The sequence below is a fragment of the Chelon labrosus genome, assembly GCF_963514085.1.
Source record: "Chelon labrosus genome assembly, chromosome: 19".
In the NCBI taxonomy this organism is placed as follows: domain Eukaryota; kingdom Metazoa; phylum Chordata; class Actinopteri; order Mugiliformes; family Mugilidae; genus Chelon; species Chelon labrosus.
In genome coordinates, this window is record NC_140352.1 from 5,927,514 (window position 1) to 5,954,663 (window position 27,150).

A 27,150-nucleotide genomic window follows, 5' to 3' on the forward strand; every position below is an offset into this window, starting at 1 on the left:
CCATAAAGACATGGATGAGTGAGTTTGGTGTGGAAGAACTTGACTGGCCTGCACAGAGTCCTGACCTCAACCTGATAGAACACCTTTGGGATGAATTAGAGGGAAGACTGTGAGCCAGGCCTTCTCATCCAACATCAGTGTCTGACCTCACAAATGTGCTTCTGGAAGAATGGTCACAAATTCCCATAAACACACTCCTAAACCTTGTGGAAAGCCTTCCCAGAAGAGCTGAAGCTGTTACAGCTGCAAAGGGTGGGCCGACGTCATCAAACTCCATGGATTAAGAATGGGATGTCACTTAAGTTCTGTTTCATGTCTTCAACACACTTGACTCTAAAAGACTGTATGCCTGCCAGGCGCACTTGAGTATTCTCATTTTATTCTACTTTATATCATATACATCATATTTCTTTAACGGTCCAGAAGAAGAAGACATACTGACAATGAAGTGCTCTTTTTATGACCTTCCTCACCTTAAAAAGGAAGCAGAGACACATGCCAGCACTAATATTGGTCCTTATACATGAAAGACAGCTCAGAAGTATGTGTTTGCATGCTGCTGCATATAAAGAGTCTCCTCTTTCACTGTGGCCTCGAACAAGTTAGATTAATCCGATGTGTGGATTATGCAAACCATTTCTTCCTTCTCAGGCTTTTTGACAATGAATGAAGAGCAACCACAACACACACATATTGAGAGTTTATCTGACTTTCTTTATTGAGAGATATGAGCAACACGAGGGTGGGGGTGGGAGGCAGCTAGCCATGCAGAGAACTAGCCTCAGAGTGGGCATTGAGGTGAGATGGGAGATTTACCTGGTAATACTGATCCTGAGCCAATCTTGGTTCTAGTCAGCGACGACGATAATGTTCATTTTTTGGAGGAGCAGCGTGGTGCAGACTGATTTGAGATGGGGGCGAAAGCTTTGTCGAAGTCCAAATTCAAGTCTTTGCAAAATGCACGGGTATACACTGACACATGTGCGGCTGTGCTGGAGTACAAAGCAAAGTGAGTGACTAGAACTGTTGTGCATAGTATCGAGAGAAGATTTGTGCTGACAGGGGTGGATGTTATTGAGGAGACGGATGCATTCTTGCAGGTAAGTGAGACAATAATCTCCTGTAAGTTATAACTGTAGAATTAATGCCCTTAGTTGGCTCCTGGATAGCTGCAAACCTCTTCAGAGCAAATATATACAGTATCTTTAACAGGCTATTTACAAATACGGTCATAGTTGTATTTACAGTTATTGCCGCGATAAAGGCAGTATGTCACCGCCTCATGGTTTCTAACGACAGAGCAATAAATTATATGTTGTGAGGTGACTCTGTCTTCACTTTTCTTCGCCGCAGTCTGTGAACGCTGGGAGGAAACATCAGCCATTCAAAAAGAAAAGCTTTCCGAGAGGCCGAGAGTTTCCTTTAAACTGCAACATTGAATTTGGTTTTTAATCACTCACCCTGGACTATTTCTTCGCTCTAATCTAAAAGAAAGCACGCCAGAAAGTCAAGACGGCACGACGCCCTCGCACCGTTGTGCACGACCAGATATGAGTATTACAGGATGTTACATACAGATAAAGGACGTTCAGAATACAGAATATACCGACGGGAAGCTGATTCTAGCGGTTGAATTCAACAGACTGAATAATAAAAAAACTGTGTGTGTGTGTAGAGAGAGAGAGAGAGAGAGAGTGCGATTGAAGGGCATACTGAGAAAGAAACTCCCCCGAGGTGCATGCAAAGCATTTGTCACATCGGAGCTGTGAAGAGCACAAACGTACCATCTTCTAATCACCCGAGAGTAGTCTGAAGCACAGAAGACTCCAGTGTCTTCTGTCTGTGTGTGTGTGTGAATGTGGTAGGACTTTAATTTAACCGGGAATAAGCTTTTTTTTGTTTTTTGACATAATGTAATACCTGAATCTTTTCTTACCCAGCAGGAGTGACACATATGCACATTATGAATCCGTATTACAACAGCAAACAAACATGTCGGGCTGCAGTCTGTACATAAAAAAACATCTTTATCCCCTCAACTGAATCTAAAGGGTTCGAAACAAACATTAAACCAAGACGTGTTTTTGCACAGGCAACTACGATAAACAGCTACAGTCTTTCACAATCTCTTATGTCTCGTTTTCTCTACACAAACAATGAAATGAAGACACTTCGCCCACGCAAACGTGAGGCTCGGACACGCCTTGACATCATTAATAAAGTAGTCCTTTCTTCTTTTTTTCACAAGTGGATGGCCAGTGGAGATGGCTAGTGAGGTAGCCAGACTTCCTGCACAAGTATCCTCCTTTAGTGTAATGCTACATTTCTTTTGTGAGTGTATATAAAACCACAACGGGTTGTGCTACAAGAAAAGTAGCTCCAGAGACGAGAGCGTCCGTCCTTTCAACCTTTAAAGCCTTCCGCAGTAAAAAATAAAAGCAAATCCGCTCAAGCTGCTAATTCGCTTCTGCTTCTTTTTTTTTTCTTTTTTTCTTTGAAGGGGTGGAGGTGTGTGGTTGGTGGTCAGTGAGGTGTTAGCTAAACACTCCTGAGGATTCTTCCATCACCATATTAAAGTCGAGGGCCGAGGAGGAATGTGCTGCCGTCATATTTCTAGCAGATACTTCACAGGGACCAGGCCTCTCTTCTTCCCGCTGCTCAGCCGCAGGAAGCCGTCAGTCTCCTCGTTCTTCCCCACGCAGATCTGTGGACGCGGGGTGGGAGGAGGGGGTGGGGAATGGGGGGGGTAGTCGGAGAGGAGCAGGAGCAGGAGCAGGAGGAGGAGGAGGAGGGGCAAGTGACATGCACTGATGTGAGAGAGGTTTTGGGACTGAGGGAAAAAAGTGAGCTGCACTGAAAGCAATAACATGCCGTCCCCTGAAATATCAGCAGTTTTCTGCATTAATTTGCATGCGTACCGTGTGTGTGTTTCTGTGTCTATGTGTGTGTGTTAGTTACGATGATCACCTGGGCCTCTTTCACAGTCATCTGGCCTTTGTCTCGGTTGCCGTGGAAACCAGCGGTGACCTTCCACACTCGCTCACCAGGGCGGACTCGCTGCACGAAGTTAGCCGGGAAAAAACCCACCTTGTCTCTGCTTTTCCCCTGGACGACACACACACACACACACAAACACAAAACATTTTATTTTAGTCTAAACTGATATTCCTGTTCCACCACAGTCCCGCATAATCCTCAGAGGAGCAGACACAATTAAAATCTTTCAGTTTCCTTCTGTTTATTTGACCAGATCCCAAAAAAAAAAATATGCGTCACAGTAACACAAAAGCAAATTATAATGAACCGCCACAATTAGCAAGAAAATGGAAATAAAAGAGATTTTATTTTTACCACCTCTAGCACAAAAAAAAGAAGCATTTGTGTTTGTGGAGTCCTAATCCCCTCTTCTCCTCTGAGGCTCTGGCAAACACAAGCGTGCAAAGCCCATGAGTGCCGGAGTCACGTGACTTTAAATGTTCAAGTCAAACGGTGGCTCCTCACAAAAAGCAGTTTAGCATGCTTACGGATTTCTGTGCGGTTTTGCAGGGTGGAAATGTGGCTGCTCTCATGTGAGTAATTTTACAGACAAATGAAATACTGAGTCATGCATTTAATTCAAATCACAAAAAGTCTTGTAGAAACTTTCCAGCAAGGAAAACAAAATCTAACTAGTTTAATGACATTTTAAATGAGCCTCCTGTCATTCTGTTGAAGTAGATAACCTACTACTTCCCTCTGGTGTTTTGTTGTCTGCCATCATTCAGGTGAAGGTTAAATCTACAACTGCCTTAGTAAATCTGTCGTCTTCATGTTAACTAGCTCTGCTAACACACCTGCGCTCCTTCGAGTCTTTCCACCAGCCCTTCGGTCTTATCGTCTCTGAGCTGCTCTGCTTTGAAAAGAAGAATTTCAACTGTGTGTGTGGAGCATCTACTCAAAGGCGATGTGGAGTTTTCTCGTGCTAATATTTTATTTAACTAAGCGCTGGCTTAGTAAAAAGAAAGTAATTCACAGGATACACGCTACTACTTCAATGCATTTAAATTTTTTATTAGAGCCCACCTTCCACCAGTCCTCGTTGGAGTCATCTGTGACTTGAACTCTGTCGCCAGGCCTGCAGAGAAAACGGATCATCAGCGTTTGATGAGACTTTTTAAGCAAACTTCATCATCTACAAATGTGCTGCATGATAGATTTTTGTGTTTTCTTGCAGAGTCTGAATGCTTGATGTGTCTTCTGTTCCCACACTCCCAGTATTCTGTTAATGCACAAATCTGAACTGAATCTTTTAAGTTTAAATGATTCGGTAAAGGCTTAAAACAGCTCCTGCTCCAGCTATATAAACGCATCAATCACAAATGTTATCAATTTATTAGATTCTGGAGGCGTCTGTGGTCATATTTGATCAGGCAGAACAGAGTCTGTGTGGTCTTAGATCTGCAGGCCTAATTCTATTACACTGAGGGACATACAGCAGTTTCTACCTTATTAAGGGGGATACAAGCTGGGAAAGACTGTTTTCAGGTTCCTATTATATGCTACTGTATGTTTTGGGCTGTTTTGAAGGGTGTGTGTACTGTCCAAAGACATGTTCGTTAGGGTTAATTGGTGATTCTAAATTGGCCGTAGGTGTGCATGTATCATGTCCTGTCCAGGGTGTACCCCGCATCTCGTCTGATGACAGCTGGGATAGGCTCCAGCCCCCCAGGAAGATGAATGAATGTATATAAAGAAGAGAACATACGAGTCTGTGTAGCTGGTTAGCTTAGCTTAGCATACACACTGGAAACAAGGGGAAACACCTAGCCTGGCTCTTTAAAAGAAGTGAGCGGACATGTGTTTAAATTCCTCCTTCCTGAAAGACAGTGTCGGAGCAGTTTCAAAATAAAAAAGGTAAGAAACTACAGTATTTCTGTGCATGAACGCTCATCTCTGTGCTGCAGGACGAGAAATGAGCATGATATTTAAGACTTTAAGCTGCCTAATGAGTTATTGGGCAAATTGCCCTCATCACTGCATGGCAGATGTCACTCCGTTTTCCTAGCTTTTTTTTTTTCCCTCCTCATCTTCTTGTGTAAATGTCACAGTGAAATGAGTTATTTTTCATTTCTTTCTTTGCACAGACGCATCCCTCTAGTGGTGGATGTCACGCCACGCCACGCTCAGCAGTTTCCTGCACCTACTAACATGCAAAGACTATTTTTTTCCGTCATGGTTTCAATGCAGCTGTTTGTCCTTCCCCGACCTCCCACCCCGAGCTCTGCAACCCCCACTACGATCATCCTGCTGAGGAGGCAGCTGGTGTGTGAATGTCAGGAAATTTTTGAACCAAACGCACCTTTTCTCACCTGGTTACTCTCATCCACACACACATACGAAAAAAAAGATTATATAAAAGACTAACTGTAGTTCCAAGTCGTTCTTCTCCTGAGGCAGAAACTTGTAGAGGGCCACGTAGGTGTGAATGGAGTGAACCTCCACTCGCTTGGGAGTCTGACAAAAACAAAAAAAGTAGGTTTTTAAAATGTTTTCCCCCATGTAGAGGTCCCGACAGCGAGCGAGTTTGAAGTAGATCGACCAAAAAATAATAAGCTGAAACAAGAGAGGAACGCTGACTACACACCTTCAGGCTGACCCTGTCTTCTGAATCGGCCTTCTCGCTTTCAGGAGGGGTGAGCACTGCAGAGAGAGAGAGACAGACGCATAAAACACAAAGAGACGGGGAAAAGAAAGACAATATCCACGAGACAAAGAAAGGTCGCGTGTGAAAATAGAATGGAGGGGAGGGAAAGAGACGGACAGAGAAGAGGAGACGGAGAGCTCTTGTCACTTTCAAGGTCTTTTACTGTAAAGAAGCAGCAGTAGAAACGGAGATGATCTCTTCTCCTGGGACTGAAGATACGGAGGGAAATGTCCTGTGTGGACTTTTAAACTCTTGGGCATGTAGCTCACAACACTGCTTTATAAAGACGTATAAAGATTTGTGCTCCATCTAAAATAAACTGTAAAGTTCCTGCGTAAGGTCTACTGTAAATTTGCACAGTTTTGTCTCAGCACTGATACGTTGCTGACGACTTGCTGAAAGTAAAAGGAGGAGACCCATCTGTATAATAAATCAGTCCGTTAGCTTAGCACAAAGACAAGAGGAACCCGTTAACCTCTTTCCAACCGCTCTAAAGCTCACAAATGCACAGTTCATTTATTGCGTCAGCGTGAAAACAACGATTCTCAGTTTCACTGGGGGTTTCGTGTAAAGGACGATCTCTTGGCCAAGGGCAAAGTGACTTCCTGGAGTATCTGCTCGCTGCCTGACAACCTCACACTAATGGCAATCACTCATAACATCAGAGTTGCCCCATAGGGACGTTTTGAAAAAACGAGGGGAATTACTACTGACATAGAAATGTGCACGGTGAGTAAAATGCTAGCTACAGTAACGATGCTTAGACTCACTTCCTGGGATGTGTTCCTCCTCCGGTATGGGCTGGTTTTCTAGTATGTCTTGCAGCTTTTCCGCCTAGAACAGCAAAGTCAGCAATATTTCTTAGCATGAGTAAAGTTAACATGAACTTTATTTATTTTATTTTATACGTGGGTGTTTTTATACCTCGTGACACGGTGATTCTGAGATGCTGCTGAAGCTGGAGCGACTCAGCTGAGCCAGCGACGTTCCATAGCGCAGGGCCTCGTACACGGGGTCGACGATGCTGTTATCTGCCTCTACGAACAGAAACGTGAAATGAAGCGACACGAGAGGCTGAAGGACGCAGACACAGTAATTATTCATCCTGAGAATCCAGTTGTTTGCTTGCGTGATAAATCAGCCGGCGGCTCCATCACTCACCCTGAGCAGCAGGAGCCTCTCTGACCACACCCAGCGGATCGATGGTCAGCAGAGGAGAGCTGAAGTTTCTCTTAAAAGCTCCGGTCTGACATATCAGCAGGGCAGGAGAGCGGAAGAGAAAGGGAGGACAGTGGAAGGAGAAATGTTACTTGAGGCAAAATGGAGGAAGTAATACTTTGCTGCAAGACAATACTTGTGGTTTTGCAGTAAATCTCAGTTTGCACCAAAGCATATTCATAGTTGAACAAACAAAACCTGTAGACAGCTGCATTAAAAGCATTTGCCTTTAAAGAATTCTCCACAAAGTATTAAAAGTTAATGTCATGATGAGGTTAATTTGTAGAAATACGGGTCTGTAATTCCTCTAATTTTGATGTGAATGCCTCCAAAATAAATCTGCTCTTTCATCCCAAATGAATTGTAAAGTTACACTGATCAGGCATAACATTATGACCACCTTCCTAATATTGTGTAGGTCTCCCTTGTGTCTCCAAAACAGTTGTGACTCATCAGAGAATGGACATGGTCCTTCTGAGGGTGTCCTGTGGTGTCTGGTGGGGGGCCTTTGAGGGGGAGGGGGCCTCTGTGGACCATCCCACAGATACTTGATCAGTTTGGGATCTAGTGAATTTGGAGGCCAGGTCAACACCTTGTGCTGTTTTTTGAGTTGTCCCCAAAGCGTTTTTGTGTGTGTGTCTGTGTCAGGCTGCATCCTGCTGGTCATCGCTATGGGGTGGGGGTGTCTAGTCTGGTCTAGGTGGGTGCTACATGTCTAAGTAACATCCACACCAATGAATGCCAGGTCCAAAAGTTTCCCAGCAGAACATTGAACTGTCAGAAAATGGTTTAAATGTTATTCACTTCTCCTGTCAGTGGTTTTAATGTTGTGGCTGATCGGTTAGGGTAACTTCAATATGTTTTTGAGAGGACAACAACGTCCACATTTCATCCAGAGAAGACAGATGGACTGAGAGAGGAGTAAAGGAGACATTAAGAGACATCCTCTCAGTGTGACGGTCCAAACTCATTATAACATAAATCTTGACATTACACAGCTCCAACAATGTCAACAAAACAATTTTACGGTTTGTAAAAATATATGTTATAGCATCAGTCTGTATCTGAACCCCCCTCCTCCTCCTCCCATCTTCCTGAAAGTAAATTACCCCCGATAAATGAGGATGCTGTTGGTTTCCGTTGATAAACTTCTGACATCAGACGTAAACCCAACAGTCTAATCACTTCACGTACACAAACAAATTGTATTAGTGCCAAGGAGGCACAGTGGAGGTTAGATAAGGTAATGTGATATATGAAGGAATTATTATTGCACTAATGGTGGCGACGATGCACTCTCCATTACCTCTAACACTGATTTATTCCCTTCAGGAGCATTTATCCACGTGCTGTGTGTGTCGCGGCACCACAAAGGTCTATCAGATTGAAGATGAAAGAGATTTGCCACTGTACGGCTTTGAAATCTGATTCTTTATTTAGCAGGAGAAATATGTTTAGCTGCAGCACATGACTCATCATAGACAGTGTTACAAAGTCCCGATTTAGAAAGAGGGGCCGTGATAAACGTGCTCTGAAAATAGAAAGAGTTTATAAAGATAGTGTCTCGACATTATTTCATTTCAGGACCTCTTTTCTTTTCATCTCTTGGCTTAAAGCGGTGTATGTTGAAAAGAACATGTCAACATGTCAAGATAGAGGAACCGTAAAGGATTATAAATCAACAAGGCTGTCACGACGAGTTGACGGATTTTGTTGGAAGCACAAAAGTCATTCGAAAGTGAAATATTGCTTCAAGGCACTGATGTGAGTGTGATGGCTGCTCTCAGGACTTACAGACAGACGGGGATGTGACCAGAATCTCTTTTATCTTTTGTTCCCAGAACTGAATCTTCACCTTTACAGAAACTAGTTTAAATCAATGCAATTATAATATAGATTAATGACATCTCAGACAAATTAAAAATGACCAAATACTGTAACTGACATCCTAGTATCACCTCATGCACCTGTGTCTGGACCCAAAAGTTGCACTTGAACAGACTGCAGAGACTACAGCTGGCACATGCACCGATCAGCCACAACATTAAAACCACTGACAGGAGAAGTGATGTGAAGAAGTGAATTTAATTCTGCCTCAAAAAACAAGATCAGAGGAGACTGAGACCTCTGCAGGAATACGCCACTGTGGTTTCACGCAAGCTCTGGTGCGTGAATATTATATTATGCTCTGAGACACACCAATCAGCCACAACATTATGACTACTGACAGGAGAAGTGACTAACACTGACCATCTTTGGTGCTTTATTTGTCATTATACAACATTGTACAATGAAATTGCATGGTCGGATGGAGGGTTAGTCCTGAGCTGCTGCGACTGAGCAGTCTGCCACTTTGGGGCCAACCTGAACCGGCGCCTAGCACCCATGCTTTTTGATGAAGGTGGGAGGAAACTGGACTGCCCGGAGGAAACCCACGCAAACACGGGGAGAACATGCAAACTCCACAAAATGTTCTGCTGGAAAACTGGCATTCATTGGTGTGGATGTTACTTAGACATGTAGCACCCACCTAGACCAGACCAGGCACCCCCACCCCATAGCAATGACACTCCTTGATGGCAGCAGCCATCCCCAGCAGGATGCAGCCTGACACAGACACACACACAAAAACACTTTAGGAACAACTAAAAAAAACATGAAGAACAGCACAAGGTGTTGACCTGGCCTCCAAATTCACTAGATCTCAAACTGATCAAGTATTTGTGGAATGATCCACTTGCCAGACACCACAGGACACCCTCAGAAATACAGTTAATCTATATTCAAAATATCTGCTGACTAAGCAGCTCTGGCCAATAACCAAGTGTTTTCATATATTGCTCTTAGTATCCTTGTTTTAATCTGTTGCAAATTGCTTCACAGGAAACACACACAGGGCACCAACCAAAGAGAGCTCTCTGTAAATTAACATTTATGCGCTTCCTGTTAAATTATGCCAAGTGATAAGAGGCGACTGGCCTCAACTATCCTGCCAGAGCTCCAAATGAAAGAACTGGAGGGTAGATAAACGATTTCCTCTTTGTCACTGATCTTAAATCTCTTCTTTCACATCAAATAACGCAGCATCACAAGTATCACAATATGTCATTAACAGCCACTGTGCAGGACAACTAGACAGCCTTGGATTTGAACTTTATTTCACACTTGGCTCAGCTGAGATCAAGACCGGACGCTGACCGCTGGAATGCAGCAGAGGAGACTCACAGGAAGCCCGTACATGAGGATGGCAGGGATGGGTGTGTTTGTGTGTGTGTGTGTGTAAAGATTTCCTGCCGAAGCAATTATTTTGTGCAGCGCTCAGCACGGCCAGTTCTCTAATAAAACACTAAAACATCATTGAGCTTAATTAAGCTGAATACCAAAGGTTTGTCTGGATTCCAAACTCATTTAAAGCAGCTTGGTTCTGGAGGTATTTTATATCGATGCACTCTGCAAATGGGCTGAGAACGAGCCAGGGGAAGTGCACTCGACAATATTTCTTTAAGTAAGCTATTTAAACAGTGATGCAGGTTTTGCCTTCTCAAGTTTGTGATTTAGCAATAACATGAAAATACACTGACGTTAGTAAAAGTCTGACGGGCCGAATCACACACTTTGAGCAGGTGCACGATATTTAATGAGATTAATCTTCACATGCACGCAGATGCTGAAGCTGATCGATGCAGAGCTAATTTTAACTTCTTTATGAGATGATAATTAAACCTTTTTTATCTTTTCTCTACAAACAAAAATACATAGTTCCATTATTTCAACGTGTTTCCTTTCAGAAAATTACTTTTTATTTAGATTTTATCTGGAAACGAGCTTGAGACTGTGCAAATAAAGCTAATAAAAATGACAGCATATCCTGAAAATTCATAAAAAAAATATATATATAAAACAGATGGCTTCTATTTAAGCAGCAGACATTATCTTACCCTAATGGCAGACTTTACTTAAAAAAAAAAAAAAGAGAATAAAATGTTTCTGACGTAGATAAAATGAAGATTGTTTTGCAGGGTTTGCATATGTTAAATTAATCCTTTAAAAACAGGAATAATATATCAAGACAAAATGTAAATAAGCATAAACACAACAAACATTCTTAGATCGTTCTGAATTATTTACTATTTGCGGTGCTTGCTTCTCCTGGAGTCTGCTGCTGTTTTTTGGTCATTCTCCAGTTTGCTCCCTGCAGCAACAAGTCTCAGTCTGAACTCGAGTGTAGCTGGTATTTACACTCAGAGAATCTACTTTTCCCCATCATCTCTACCTTTAATTTTGTTCTGCATCAAATATAGAGCCTGAACAGTTACACCGATCAGCCACAACATTAAAATCACTAACAGGAGAAGTAAATAACATTGATCATCTTGTGACAATTCAGTGTTCTGCTGGGAAACTTTTGGACCTGGCATTCATTGGTGTGGATGTTACTTAGACATGTAGCACCCACCTAGACCAGACCAGGCACCCACACCCCATAGCAATGACACTTCTTGATGGCACACACACAAAAATGCTTTCGGAACAACTCAACAAAACATGAGAGGAACAGTACAAGGTGTTGACCTGGCCTCCAAATTCACTAGATCCCAAACTGATCAAGTATCTGTGGAACGAGCCTGATCGATGGAGGCCCGTCCCCTCAGAAGGCCCATGTCCATTCTCTGATGAGTCACTCAGAGTTTTGGAGACATACACAATATTAGGTCATAATGTTATGCCTGGCGTATAATTAAAATCCAAGTAACCTTTCACAGCCAATCTTTTTGAACACAAAGGCTTTGGATGACACGCTTTACTAGAGCGTCATTGAACCACACTTTAATACACGTAGATGAGCGAGGAGTGGCCTCGAACTCTGACCAGTTTCGGTGAAATGCCTAATCCTCGCTTTGATGAGTGTGCAGTGATCGAAAAGGACACCGCTGAAGGCTTGGCGAGAGCCTGCCGTGTCATATCCTCGAGGGGATTGTGTGCGCCTCAAACACGCTGAATTTCACACTGAATTAGCCAGACCAGCTGGTACAGAGAGATATTGATTTTCCAACAGTTGAGTCGAGAGGGGAGGAAGGAAATGTAGCATCCAGACAAGAGAGAGGAAGAGAGGAGAGCGTTGTGTGAGAGAAGAGCAGCACAAGAGGGAGGAAGGACAATAAGGATGAGAGGGACCTGACCACACAAACTTTATAAATGTCATCCTCTCTTCTATATCATTTATAATTGAGAGATAATTTTATCCCACTCCAACCATTTCCAGTCTACTGTGCAAAGCCACGTTCCAATTATAACCACAACCTTTTATTATTTTTTTTTGTGTGTCTTTGCTGGTTTGAAAAGGGCTTTATCCTCTTTTAACAAGTCAGGAGCTTTGAGGCTAAGCATATTACCGGGCCCAAAGGCTATGCCAACTGACTGAGACAGACAATTACAGCATCCAGATGCGGTTTAATTCTGCTGACACGACGCATCCCGGGTTAGTCTCTGCCCCCACAGAGAGCGGCCGCACATCCGGTAAATTTGAGGAACAATCAAACAGAATATGAAAATGCAATTAATGTAATGTGATAAACACTTTTGGCCACGTCAAGCTGTGCTGCTGGGAGAGAGGACGCAGCGGCGAATGAGCAAAGCAACCGAGGTACACTGAATATTATTAATTAAAACCAAGCCAACCTGGCTTACGATTAAGCATTTTATCCTAATGAGCTGCCTCCTCTGGGCGGCATTATTCCCTTTCACGAGAAATCAAAAAAAAAAAATAAATAAAAAAGCACAGACAAGGTGGTTTATAATAGTTTGTTTAGTTTCAAGCACTGTAAACACTAGATGACACTTTATTTATTTTACAACCAATTATTTTATGTGTTTATGTGTGCTGGACAAAGAGTACGGTAGTAAAAGCTGGGTGACCTTCTTACCTTGCCGTTACAGGGCTGCTGGGAGAGCTCAGACGAGCACCAGAGGTGAGCCGCCAGCTTACAGGCTTTACAACGCAGCCCTTGCTTGGAGTTCCCTGCGTTGACACAACAAACGACTCACTTTAACACAAGGCCGTCCTGTTAAACCGACGCCTGTGCCATCAGCAAAAAGGTTAAGGCTACTGTAAATAATATAAATACCAAGTGGGAGGAAATAATAGTTTTATTGTATGAGAAAATGCTGCATTTCTGGCTAATATAAATTTTTTCAAAATGTATTGTAGCACAAAATTAGGTGCATCAGATGCAGGCCTCACCTGTGGATGCCACAGATATTAAATAAAGCATGCATTAAAGCCTAAACATCAGTTACACACAAGTGCAGTACGCACAGTAGCTCCTCCATGGAACAAATGTCCAAGTTAGCAAATCAACACATTCCCTTTAATGAAACCTGCCTGTGTAAACAGTTTTAAAATGTCTACAAGGTCGTAATTTCAAACACAAAACACACAGAATACGATTCAATCAACTAAGCGTCCTAAACAGCACAGGTGGGAAATGTCAGCCCGTCCTGTGGAGCTAAAAGACAACTCCCAGAGGAGGCATGGAAATGGGGAAACAAGATCACGGAGCTCGTTGTCAATAGTTTTCATTAAGACTATTTACTGCCCAGGAAATAGTCCTGCTGCGATGTTCACAGTGAGATTTGTGGAAAATCCCGAGTAATGAGTCTTTTAACAATCACAAACCAAATTTGTTCCAACGTTAGTCTCAGGTACAGCAGATGGGACACCCCAGAAAAAAAATTACATATGACAATATGCATCAAAGGACAATGTTCTGGTGCTACCGCTGACCTACCTTGGATCATGTGTTTGCATCGCTGGCAGCTGGTGGGTCTACGGAAGACATGCTCTTGGAAACAGTGGGTCTTGACCGGCTGCGTCGGCAGGGCCTGAGACTTTGGCTGGGTCTTGGAGGTCATGGACAGCGATGGGCTGACCGACGGGGAGTGCGATGACAACGAAGGGTTGGGACTGACGGACGGGGAGAGGGAGGGGGAGCGCTCGTAGGCCAGCGGGGACTCGGAGAGAGGAGGAAGGGGAGGAGACGGCGGAGGCGGCGGTGCGGTGATGAGGGCCGAGGGTGGCCGCGAGTCTCCGTTGCTGCGCTGGAAAAAGTTGTCGACGCTCTTGCTGCGCATGACGGACTTGAAGGACAGGGAGCGCTTCAGCCGCTGCAGCTGGAACAAGAAGTGAAGAGTGATTAAATTAACAACATGATCCTGGAGAGAAACACAGCCATCTAAGAAAGAAGGGCAAGGTTCATTGGGACGCCTTAAAAGCACCAATACCAATTTTCTCAATCTCTCTCTTGGTCTAGCAGTTTCTGTATTTTACATTACAATTAATTATATTGCTCCACCACACAGATTTTAATAGATGTGCACTATACACTGGTCAGGCATAACATTATGACCACCTTCCTAATATTGTGTAGGTCTCCCTTTTGCCTCCAGAACAGTTGGGACTCATCAGGGAATGGACATGGGCCTTCTGACAGATACTTGATCAGTTTGGAATCTAGTGAATTTGGAGGCCAGGTCAACACCTTGTGCTGTTCTTCATGTTTTTTTTAGTTGTTCCTAAAGTGTTTTTGTGTGTGTGTCTGTGTCAGGCTGCATCCTGCTGGGGATGGCTGCTGCCATCAAGGAGTGTCATTGCTATGGGGTGGGGGTGTCTGGTCTGGTCTAGGTGGGTGCTACATGTCTAAGTAACATCCACACCAATGAATGCCAGGTCCAGAAGTTTCACAGCAGAACATTGAACTGTCACAAAATGGTCATTTCATGATTTAGATACAGGATGGCTCCTGTCAGTGGTTATAATGTTGTGGCTGACCGGTGTATTTGTAGCTTGTTCAGTAGATAGTCACTACCTTTGTCAGCCTCTGTCTCCCCGTCGAGAAGGGTATTTATCAAACTGTGGGGTATTTTTTTTAGAGCTTGCTGTTGCAGAAAACATGCCATGTGCCCAAAAATCAAAACAAGGAGCTGAAATTAGCTAAAAGGAAGTAACCCCGGAGCTTGGTCAGCTGATAGATGTCAAAACAAGCGACCACTTAAATCGATTCGATTCATTTTTAATGCATACGTGACGCAGCATGACGACTGGAGAACTCAAAACTGAACTCCTCCTTCCATTATACACTGTATGTGTGTGGGTGCAGTTTTAAAGTAAAAATAGAACGTTTTTTATTTCTTTCATATGACACAAACAGGAGCCAGTCCAGCTCGAGGGGATGTGAAGAGTTTGCCTGTTTAAATCAATCCCTTAGCTCTCCCCTCTGACTTCTGATCTTCCATCTTCAGTTTTCTCCTCCTTTCCTTAGATCACAAATTTTTCCGTCCCCTGCGAATCCACACCAGTCAATAGCCCCTTAAAATTCATGTTTGATTAGTTTTATTGAACGGCCTGCACCTTCGCCTTTGATGCAGCCAGTGATGCACAGCAAACACTGTGTTTACCACCGACTCGCCTCCGTTTCCCACACGCTCGCCACCCAGTGCTCCTGGCCCACGACGAGGGAGACTGATAATGACGAGCAATTACGGCGACTTAGAAGCGATGGGACCCAATACGTGGAAATAATAACTGCCGCGGACTCGTATATCAAGAGACCGGCCTGGAGAACGAGGGCAAGGACGTAATAGCTCCCTGAGATTTGAAGAGCACCCCCTCAATTTGCACGGAGCTCATTAGCCGTCTGTGTTTGCGGCTGGGTCGAGGACGCCGCCGTTCTGGTAACGAGAATCGCGCCTTAAACTTCAAAGTTGTGCAGATTTTTTATTTAATTCTGGATTCACGCTGTGACTGCGCCTATTTCTATTCGCAGCAGTATAGAAAAAGGTGAGGCAGGGAAATAAAATTCACAAAAAAAACCACCATCACTCTTTCTTTATCTTAAGTGGAGAGCATCCTCATCACGTTTATTGCATCCCTGAGCTCTGAAAGCCACCACATCACCCGTCTGCACGCCTTCGCGGAAAACTAAATCAATAGCATTGAGCAGGCTGCTCTTTCTCTTCCTTAAGCTACAGATTCACAGATGCCAATTAGTTTGAGTGATGAAAAGAGTCCTCTCTGTTGACCCATTAGTGAGGTCCTCTCGTAAATGTTTTCTACAGTGAGCTGAGTCCATGCTTTCCTTAATGGCCTTTTTTTTCCTGGTGGCCTCTTCAGTCATATAGGACGTTCCTCTCTCTTAGATTCTTAACTTGTCTGACTTTGTTAATCTTCTCAGTATAGTGAAGACTTGCCTTTGCTCCAGTTCCAAAGGAAAAGGAGCAACTCGTCTCGTCTTTCTTATAATTAATGGCTTGATCCACTTCCCAGATCTTTTAAAAAGAAACAGAAACTAAATGCAATTCTAAATTTTGTTTCGGTGTAAAAACAAGAAAATACAAGTATAGCTTTCCATGGACAAACAGGCACTAGTCCTCCAAAGTACTACTGACCCAAAACTGACTAATGATATGAGTTAGTAGCGCAACATACACCGATCAGCCACAACATTATGACCACTGATTGGAGAAGTAAATAACATTTAAACCATCTTTTTGGGCACATAGCATGTTTTCTGCAACAGCAAGCTCTAAAAAAATACCCCACAGTTTGATAAATACCCTTCTCGACAGGGAGACAGAGGCTGATAAAGGTAGTGACTATCTGCTGAACAATGCTACAAATACACCGGTCACCCACAACATTATGACCACTGACAGGAGAAGTAAACAATATTTAAACCATCTTGTGACAATACAATGTTCTGCTGTGAAACTTCTGGACCTGGCATTCATTGGTGTGGATGTTACTTAGACATGTAGCACTCACCTAGACCAGACCAGGCCCCCCCACCCCATAGCAATGACACTCCTTGATGGCAGCAGCCATCCCCAGCAGGATGCACACACAGACACACGCACACAAAAACACTTTAGGAACAACTCAAAAAACAGCACAGGGTGTTGACCTGGCCTCCAAATTCACTAGATCCCAAACTGATCAAGTATCTGTGGGATGATCCACAGAGGCCCCTCCCCTCAAAGGACACCACAGGACACCCTCAGAAGGCCCATGTCCATTCTCTGATGCGTCACAACTGTTCTGAAAACCTACACAACATTAGGAAGGTGGTCATAATGTTATGCCTGATCAGTGTATAGTGCACGTCTATTAAAATCTGTGTGGTGTAGGCACGGAGCAATATAATTAATAAATATTGCATGAATAAGATGTAAGAGAGCTTACATACATACATAGCTGAAGTACATTCATCACCAGAAAGATGTAATAACTTCAACTTTATCCCATAAAACCAAAACAGAGACTTCCTTTTGTGCTGAAATAAACAATTTCCATAAATATTCCACATGTATAGACGCACAGACATCCACATAACCTCTTTCTTCTGTCTTTCTGAAGCTGCACAAAATTACAACAGATGCACATAAGAGGTAAACGTTCTCTTTCTCTTACACGTCCTGCTAAGGGACAATTACAGCCTGCAGAATATGATGATATTTGATCCCCAAACAGCAACCTTTTAAAGAATTCCCTCTCCAAATTGTAGCTCCGTAACAAAATGGCACCAGACCTTATTGTGCAACATCGGCGGCTGGCCTCACTAATGCTCTTCAGGCTGAATAGGATCAAATCCCCGCAGCCAGGGAGGCAACCAGGATCCAAAATCTTTTTGTGAGCCTCACCTGAATAGCAAAGCCTGTTACAGCAGACTACTAATCAAATACTGGACGTGTGCAATACCCGGTCACTACCTGAGAGGATTGGTGGACTCAGCCTAAGCATGTTAGGAGACAGATCAAAAAAACAGGAATTAACCTGTGCCCTTTTGTGTACTGTATTTGTGCATGATATCTTAAAGAAGCACTAAACTGATTTATTTATTCTGATTCTCATCAACGCACAGAATTAATAAGCTAAAAACTAAAAGCTGCAGATCATCACACTGCTCATGCACAGCCATCCTGAAGCCTTTACTGTTATTATATATGTTCGTTATATCCTGCAACAAGGAAACAGAATTCAAAAGCTGAATTCTAACGAACGCAAATCTCTACATTTCTCCACAGCGCTCTTGTGTCTCGCTGTACGGTTTTGAAAAGTCTATTTATGGATCACAGAACAGGAGACCCGTCACGCCGTGAACCACCGACAGCAATTAGCTCATCACAGAGCGAGTAGTGTAGCGTACGAGAACATAATATGGTTTTGAGGAAGTCAAAGAGTAAAACGTAACGTATGTGGGCAGTCAAAGGAAGTGAAGAAGAAAAACAGGAGGAGGAACACACGAGAACAAGGAGGTGAAGAGACGAGCGAGCGAAGATGTGACTGTGCCACAGCAGCACCATCCCGGGCCTTGTTCTTCGGCCGTTTGAAAATGAGCACAGAGACGTTTTGTGAAGGCTTCTATAAATAGGCTGTTGTGAGGAAGGCTCGGATGAATTAATGATTGAGAAAGAAGTGAGGTGTGGGTTTTCAGACAAGATGCCTGTGACAGGCAAGAAGTCATCCTGCTGCCACGGAGATGGAGCTTTCTTATTTTACAGCGCGGAGGTGATGAACTATGGAAGGAGGAAGAGCGTTATGAAAGGAAAGAGAAATTTAACAAGTTTGTGGCTTATGTCTTAAAATATATTGATCTTAAAGGATTGACTGTTTGAGAACTGCAACTTTCTGCAGGATATATGAACTCAGTCTGTCTTTACCTTTGTAAGCATGGTCTTCCGCAGTGAGCTAAACACAAAAAAATATTGATAACAAGGGGAAATATCAAAAGAAAACCAGAAAAAAATAGAGACAACACATTATTTATACAAACACATGAGCGAAGCATGCATAACAGCCAAATAGTATGAAGTTACAGGATCCCTATTGATGTTGTTGCGATCTATCTTCTTCTTCTTTGCCTTAATGATTAATTTCCTTCTGCCTAGCTAAAGGTGTCTGCCCAGGACAAACTGCAAGGACGCAAGGCATCAAACCTGGTAACTTGATAGAAGTCCTGGCATTCCACTTTGCCAAGGTGTCAATACACATGCCTACACCCAGGTGGCGCTATAGTAAGCCACTTTACGCTTTGGCTCATATCTCGAGAACCGTGTGCCCTAGAAACAACGGAAACTTACATATGACTTTATAACTTGTGAACTATTCGCCCAATCCTTATGAAACTTAGCAACCATCATTATAACATGCTTGCGTACAATCATGCCAAGTTTCATGAAATTATGGGCTGTAGGGGGCGCTGCAACGGCTACATCTTTATATCCCACAAACCACCAGAGTAAACGCATACAAGCCCACCACATTCCGTTGCTTCCGACCCGCCTGACTCTCATTCACTCGTCAGCCAAAGGATTCATCCGCAGACACTTTGCCTCCTTTCAGGCCGTGTCCGACCCGCTTATGCCTCTGCGTCCCGCTCGGGGACGACTTCGCCACGGCATGGACTCCTTTGTGATCGTTTGCGATCATCTAGTGAATAGTTAATATTGTTTTAGCTTCATCATCACAGTAAATTAACAAATAAACCATCAGAGTGAATATCCATTGCTTTTATTTTGAAATCTTGTGTTATATGCACCCACATGGATGACATTGAATAAAAAAATATCATTTACACATGTCCTCCCCAAGACTAATCGTAAATATTGTCAAAAAGAATACCGTGTTCGACTTAAATGTCCAACTTCACGCTGAGAAGAACCAAAAGAAGTTCAGAATCAGAATATATTACACCCACCAAGTTATCCGTGACGTGTGAAATCCATTTTTTATATTTATAACCGAGAAAAACACAACGATTATTTCTCTACATGTGCAGTTCCAGCTGTCAAACATCTGGTTTTATCTCATCAGGCAGTTCGGTCCACTGAATCAGCCCAGGGTGAGGTGGGTGCAAATGCATAAAGCTGCTTAAAGTGAAATAAAAAATATGCATAAGCGCCTCTTTTACCGGGTCTATAAAACCTCGACGGGAGAGGAGAGGAGAGGAAATGCTCGTTTTATCCTTATTCTGGCACCAGGAACTTTCTGGCGCACCTCATTACACAACAGTACACTGTATGCTGCAAGATGTAACGGCCTACAACTGATGAATCATGAGTAAATCAGTTCCATTAAACATTAATCTCTTTCCTACTTTGATATAACATGTGCATGATATATCAAAATCATGATTGAATGGATGAATGCCAACTGTGTTGTTTTTCTCAAGACATAATCTCCCATTTTTTTTTTTTTTGCAGTATTCAAACTATTACTGGGACCCAGAGGAGCCTGGATTAAGTTTGGCGTTCCTCCCACAGTGACCTGAGCTTTGAATTAAAGGTGACCTCATCAGGCACAGGTCCAGCTGGAACTTGTTTGGTAAAAGCGCATCTCCTGAAGCGACCTCTTGTGCGAATTTAAAGTTAAAAGTCCTCGCCGAACAATCTGTGCTGCTGGTCACTGGGAGATACTGACAACTTCCTGAACTGGCGCAAAAATCTAATGTCCCGTGGTAAAAAATATCAGCCTCCCTTGTATTAGTTATTGAACATATGAAATAGTCTTTGTAGTAGTCTACGCCAGAGCTGCCCTTCACATTCCTGACCAGCAGATACTTTCTCCGTCACCTGAGCTTCCCTTGCCAACACACCCGTCTCTAGTGGAATGAATGATTAACAATCAATGTCAGTGTTCTGGATTCAGCCGCCACCTGCATAATCACCCCATTAGGCTGCACAAATCGGGTTAGGAACAAGCAGCAACCGCCGGCAGTCAAACAAAAAATAAAAAATGAAGCCAGAGCAACGACAGATCCTCAAATGTCTAATTTACAGCAGAAATAAACACGTTTACAGCTTGGTACAAAACAGTTTTAGTCTTTATAGCTTATTTACCCATTCATGACATCCGTGCAGGTGTGAATATCTCTATAACTCACATGTTTAAGTTGTATTACATTATCTTCAGGGCTCAAAGTTGTACATAATCCAAGGGCACAGCTGAGACAAGTGGTTGCAGAGAAGCATCACCAACTCTTTGCCAATTTCTGAATTAGAAAGATGTTCACAACACACCGGGCTTTTAAAACTGTGCCAGAAAGTCTGCAGGTGACATCCCAGAGAGTTCATCCATCTTTATGTACAGCCACTGGTTGGGAAGCAAAACCACCAAAAGAAAAAGACATTCTGCTGGAAAAGTAAGTCTAAGGTGAATCAAACGTCGATGAGCGGGACAAACAGCTGCTCGAGAGGTTAATTGAATTTTACCAACGTGGCTCATTTGACTATTAATGTTTTATTTATCAAATTAAAATTTCAATGTGCACTGTATATTTGACAACCGAGCTAAACTGAGCCAGATGGCAATGAGGCCCATTAACATTATATGAAAGGGTATGAATTTGTGGCGTTCGCTGTTCTCCAAAAGACACGGCTCTCGCGAGTCGGCTGCATAAGTGTGCAGCAGCAAAAGAAGCTTGTCTTTCCAAATCCGGCCGTTTAAAGGGCTTAACTGCACAAGGAGCTTTTGCGGTTGGCATGAGGTGACAATCACAGTGGCTCTTTGATGTTTATACAATGGCAGAAGAAGTGCATGTATGGCAATTTTATTTTGACCTTTGATTACAGCCAGTACTCACTGACACACACGGTATAAGTGTAATTTTCTAAACACTTAGCACGGGATGGGTGCAGTAAGGCTTACATATATTTATATATCTATATATCACACTGTAAGCCAATTAACTTGTTTTTCTTACATAGTCAAACTGTCTTTAGTTGATGCAAATAAAAGGGTAGAGAGAGACAAGATCAGACACAACCTTCAGCTGATAAAAACACTTGCTTTACACTTGTAAAGAAAGTCAGAAACATTTTTTTTTCTCCTCTTTATTATTATTATTTCATTGCCAGTGACTCGCTTGGCACTGCCCTCTTGAGAAGATTATAAAGTCACATCACAGTTGCTAGGCAACGCGGGCAATTTACGGGCGATCATTTGTTGTTAATGCATCGAGTGGCCCGGTCACACTCGTTCTATCATTCAGAGCCGACGATCAGAACCATCCATCAATAAAAAAAAACAACTTCACTTCTACGTCAGCAGCTTCAAAGAGAAAATGACGTACTGTGTCACTACAGCGGCATCTAAACAAAGTCCACACTTATTCCCACATGACTCCACTCTTACCCTGGCACTGCACATGGGACTCTGCTGGATCAGCAGCATTTTTTATCCCAATCAAGGACAGAAATGCACTGTCTTCGTCGTTAATCAAACGGTGACGCTGCAAAGTAGTTGGCTTACTCTCTCTCTCTCTCTCTCTCAAACCTCCATTTGTTTTCTGCGCAGACTAAAGTTCATTTCGAAGGTCAGCGGGACGAGTCGATCACTCTGGCAGGCGAAACACAAACATATCACGGCCTGTCAGAAGTTAGGTGAGTGAGTGACGCCTCCTCCTGCTAACAACGATGCAGACGATACAAACACGAGGAGGAATGTCATCTACATGGTAATAATAAAATGAAAACTACCGACGCAGACGCAGGTGTATTTGCTCACTGGAAAAGTTTAGCTGCCCTGCACTGTTAAAGATGTGAATTGAAATGATTTTTCAATTTATATTTATTTCATGAGATGCAAAGTTTGCATGTTCTCCCTGTGTCTGCGTGGGTTCTCTCCAGGTACTCCAGCTTCCTCCCACCGTCAAAAGACACGCACAAAATTGGCCGTAGGTGTGAGTGTGAATGGTTGTCTGTCTCTCTGTGTTAGCCCTGTGATAGACTGGAGACCCGTCCAGGGTGTCCCGCCTCTCACCCTGATGACAGCTGGGATAGGCTCAAGCCCCCCTCGCCACCAGTCAGTCACTAAGATGACCAGGTAAGAAAGGAAGTGGAAAAGTTTATTTAAATGCTGCAAAGAAAAGAGAAGGGAAATGCAAATTCTTAGTCAACAGAGTGGGCAGCAAGAAATTAATGAATGAGAAAAAGAAAAGAAGGAAGCTGATAAAGAAGTTGGTGAGAGAAACAGCAGGAGAGCTCTGAGAACGTGAAGGGCAAAGTTGGTTAGGAACCATCGCCATCATTTTACCTCCATAAAAATGTCTTTGTGTTGGCTGAGAATGCGGTGGGCCGTGCGAGGGCCCCACGGACCGGGGCGCAGCACCACCTTGCCTTATCAGCATTTACGCCCACTGTCTGCAGTGAATATAATATGAGACTTTATGCAGCGTCTGATTCTGAGCACAGCTGTAATCTCACACGGCGTGAAACAAGGTGGAGTTTAAAACAATCTTTTGACATTTTGGGAAACGTGCACTTCCTTGTACTGCAGATAAGCAGATGAAAAATGCTGTCACATTAAGGTATGGATGCACCAAGGACTACAGTCAACAGCCAGCTGGTGCATACGCTCTGCACCTGCATGAAAGGAAATAACTCTTCATACCAGCAGGTAGCAGTCATCTTCACTCAAAAGGGGAAACTAGAAGAGCTTCTGTTGATATTACTAGACTTCTAGCCTCCTAGCAAGGCGGGGTTACTTTCATGAACGTGCTTCCATCTTTCTTCTCGTGCGCTGGTTCGCTAAATTGACAGACAGCATCTTCACAGACAACATCTTCCAACTGGGATCCAAAGGTAAATATAAAGCCAGTATAAAGCAGTAGAAATAGAAACGGGGAAAAACAGCTAGACTGACTCTTTGCAAAGATAACAAAACCCACCTACCAGCACCTCTAAATCTTACTGCTCATTCATTTTCTGTAACCGCTTGTCATCTGGGGGGTGTCATTGGGCGAGAGGCGGGGTCAGAGAGACAAGACGACCATTTACACTCACACCTACGGCTATTTTAGAATCACCAATTAACCTAAAGAGCACGAACCCACCTGGGAGAACATGCAAACTCAACACAGAAAGGCCCCAGTCGGCCGGTGGATTCGAACCCAGAACCTTCTTGCTGTGAGGCATCAATGCTAACAATGCTGTGTGCGTGCAGGGAGTCGGACTAATGATTGTCCACGACCAGTAACTTCTTAAGAGTCTTTGCTGCTCTCGGCCAAGAAATAATTTGGCACGTAACCTCCCAGAAAAGACAAATTATTGTTTTTAAGGATTGGTGCACAGAGAGAGAGAGAGAGAGAGAGATTGGAAATGTGGTAAGGAATGCAACAAAAGGTCCTACGGCAAGGACGTTGCAGATAGGCTATTAGCGTGCCCGGGAACTGTAGAGTCGACACAAATAGGATATAAAATAAAAGAATTAGTGATGTTTGGAGGTGCGGTTATAATTTATTTTGGTTGTTTTGGTGAGCCAAGATGCTGCTGGCTGTACAGCAGCATGTTGGCAGGCAAGTGTTAATGATCTGATGTAATTCTCTGCAAAATAAGAATACATTAGTAAATGCAAGATACTTGAATGACAAGTGCAGCAAGTGATTAGAGGGTAATAAGAATATTTTGGATCGCATCACCTTGCCCGTAGGTGGAGGAGGTGGAATAACTCTTCACTCTGTGTCGCAGACTCTATTAGAAACACTCTAGAAAGCTGGTGGGCCCACTTACAGTAGCGCTGTAATAAATACTGTGAGAGCTGAGGGACGGCGGAGAGACCGAGAGAGAGAGAGAGAGGCAGAGGAGAGAGACGCGAAGGGGAGCTGATGAAGAGATGAGAAAGGCTGCAGAGACAGGCGGCGACAGGGAAAGTGAGAAAGATACAGATAAGGGAAAGCAGAGGGTAGACGTTGTTATGAAATGAGAAGAGCAAAGTGAGAAAACGGAGTGACAGAAAGAATCAAGCGAAGCTCTAGAGATACCCTCCAGCAGACAACTCTTAAAGAGACCCCAGTTGTAACACACATTTAATCCTTCCCTCTTCATTCTTCTTCTGCAGGATGACATGGCTGCCAGCAGGGGCTTGGCAAACAGCAGAGCTACACGGCTGACGCAGCTTGGAGGATTGTTTCCTCCCTAGTTCTTTTTTTTTGTCTGGACGACCATTTGTGTGAATTATGACCCAGCCCCTAGCTAGATACAGCAAACATCTGTTTGCTGATTGGCTCATAAATTCACAAGGTACCTCACTGCCCACCATCCATTGTGTTGTTTGTAGTCAAACAGAAACAACAAGGAGCCTGCCCTGCCAAGCCTGTTCCACGTCCCTGTGGCGATAACCAACAAAAGGCACCATTAATGTGATTTGTTGCCGTGATATCTGCTGCAATTAAGGGCTGTCGTCATAGCTCATTTGAGAATTAAAAAAAAACAAGCAAATGTGACGAGCTAGATTTAGGTCAAGTTAGTAACTTACACCGTTTGAAGTTCAGCTCCACTGAACAAGAAAAGTAAAAATGTTCATGATTAAAGAGTAATCTGACGTTACGTACTTCTTGGTTTCCAACAAAATCCGAGCGCGCCAGGGTGTGTGTTCAAGGAAGAAGAAGGTCAAAACCCGTTCTTTTAGTTTTGTGTCTATTTATTTATTTATTTAAATAATTAGGGACTTATTCTTGGACGGGGCTCGTGTCAAAGATGGATGCACAAAAAGCTGCAAACAAAACACTACAAAATAAGACAGAGGATGAAACAAAACTAAACTTTGGTAGCGATATTAAAGTCAGGCTAGAAGTGGGCAAAGAACAGCGGGAATCTTTCCCCAGTGAATTCTGTAATGGACATCAGATTGATCAATTTAACTGCATAAGAACAAGTGAACTGCGCAACCAAACCTCGGCTCTAAGTGTAATCATTATGTAAATTTAAGCCGGAAGTGTTGGAACAAGCGGACACAGCCGCAGACAGTGAAGAATAAGTGAGTTAAAGCTGCTTAAAGTACGTATGCAAGATGTTAAGGTTGGGTTAGGTTGCACGTCCCCAAATGCAGGCGTTTGATCACGTGTGCCACAATACTAGCAGATAAAGTACAGTACACATTACACAAAGAGTGGAAGTGGTCCTCGTGGAAGTCTGCGAGAGATTAGGCCCAACATGTAGGACTCCTCTGCTGGGATAATGGGCCCCTAATGTGCAAAAGATGATGGCAATCTTGATTTAAAATGAGCCGAAACGCAACAACAACAACAACAACCTGTCACCTGCATCACATTCTGCACAACAAAATGATTAGTTCTACTACAACCCATGGCACAGACAGAATACACACACCTCCATGTAATCTCTGCCCTCTAACTTTGAGGTCAGGCTAGTTAGAGGAATTAAAGAGGCTTAGAGAGTCGTTATGCAAGAGCCTCTGCAGCCACCACTGAATTAGCCTGGCAATAAGGCAGACAACATGTATATAATACATAAGAATATCTATTTAATGTCTAAACAAGCTAAAATATAAAACATAAAGATTCAAATTTGACTAAATAAATAGCTTCAGAGCTGCTTCTGTTCATTTCAACGCTGTAAAAACTCCCATATTTACGCAGGTGTTGTTGTTACCTTTGATTCTGGGTGGCCGGGCACGGTCGCCTGTGGTCGGTGAAGGTCCCGGTTTTGTGGCTCGTTCTCCTTCTCGCTGATTTCCGTCATCACCGGATGAGAAAAAATATTAATATTATTAATATTAATAATAATAGTGATAAATGCTCCTTCTGCAGCAAAACCTTAAAACTGAGGGTTGGTGGAACTATGCGCGCAGAGGTTTAAACATCGCTACAGTCTCGAGAGTGAAGAGGTAGGGCCAGTCGGGACTGTCAACTCATGTTTTAATCCGCAGAACCGTGCGGAAATTCGCTTTTAAGTTCGTATTCCGGTGGAGGAGGAAGAAAAAAAGAAGCGTCTTCTTCGCAGGTTTACGACTCTAAACTGGAAATGAAATATTTGTGGTGGAGGAAAAAAAAAATATCCCGCAGCTGCAGCCACTCGCGTTCTCCACCGGAGCCTCGTTCCCTCTCCCTCCGTCCACACCGGCCAGTTATTCTTCTACCTCTCGCGCACACACAAACACACACACACACACGCACACACGCGCTCTTACAACAACTTTGATTTCGCCGTGACAAAGTGCTCGGCTCGCCCTGATTGGTCCAGACCCGACAAAAAAATACGCCGAGTGGAGCGTGACGTGATTGGCTGAGAGACGATGACGCTCGGGGAAGAAGAGGCGTAGAGAGATCCAGGTGAGAGCTGTTGAATCCTAACTTCAATAATCCTTCTTTCAAAATAGATTGGTTTATATATTTATTTTAATAAAGATGTAATGGACCTACATCATCTTTATAAAAATAGTTTAGTACTTCAATATT

General features: G+C 43.3%; 1 protein-coding gene across 2 annotated transcripts; it reads right to left on the bottom strand.

The window, feature by feature from the left end:
• Positions 1 to 4: 4 nt before the first annotated feature.
• On the bottom strand, positions 5 to 26,528 carry LOC311504806 (SH3 and cysteine-rich domain-containing protein 2-like). 2 transcript variants are annotated; one of them, XM_084568110.1, is made up of 11 exons: positions 26,345 to 26,528; positions 13,690 to 14,071; positions 12,826 to 12,920; positions 6,845 to 6,929; positions 6,608 to 6,720; positions 6,454 to 6,517; positions 5,624 to 5,679; positions 5,405 to 5,493; positions 4,063 to 4,114; positions 2,968 to 3,105; positions 5 to 2,704 (listed from the first exon to the last, which is right to left on the bottom strand). In XM_084568110.1, the coding sequence occupies exons 1-11, from the start codon at positions 26,432 to 26,434 to the stop codon at positions 2,606 to 2,608; spliced, it is 1,263 nt and encodes a 420-aa protein (XP_084424236.1). In that variant the 5' UTR covers positions 26,435 to 26,528; the 3' UTR covers positions 5 to 2,605. The 2 variants fall into 2 exon arrangements, with proteins under 2 accessions (XP_084424236.1, XP_084424237.1); XM_084568111.1 differs by lacking the exons at positions 5 to 2,704; positions 2,968 to 3,105 and adding an exon at positions 3,703 to 3,892.
• Between the last annotated feature and the right edge of the window lie 622 nt (positions 26,529 to 27,150).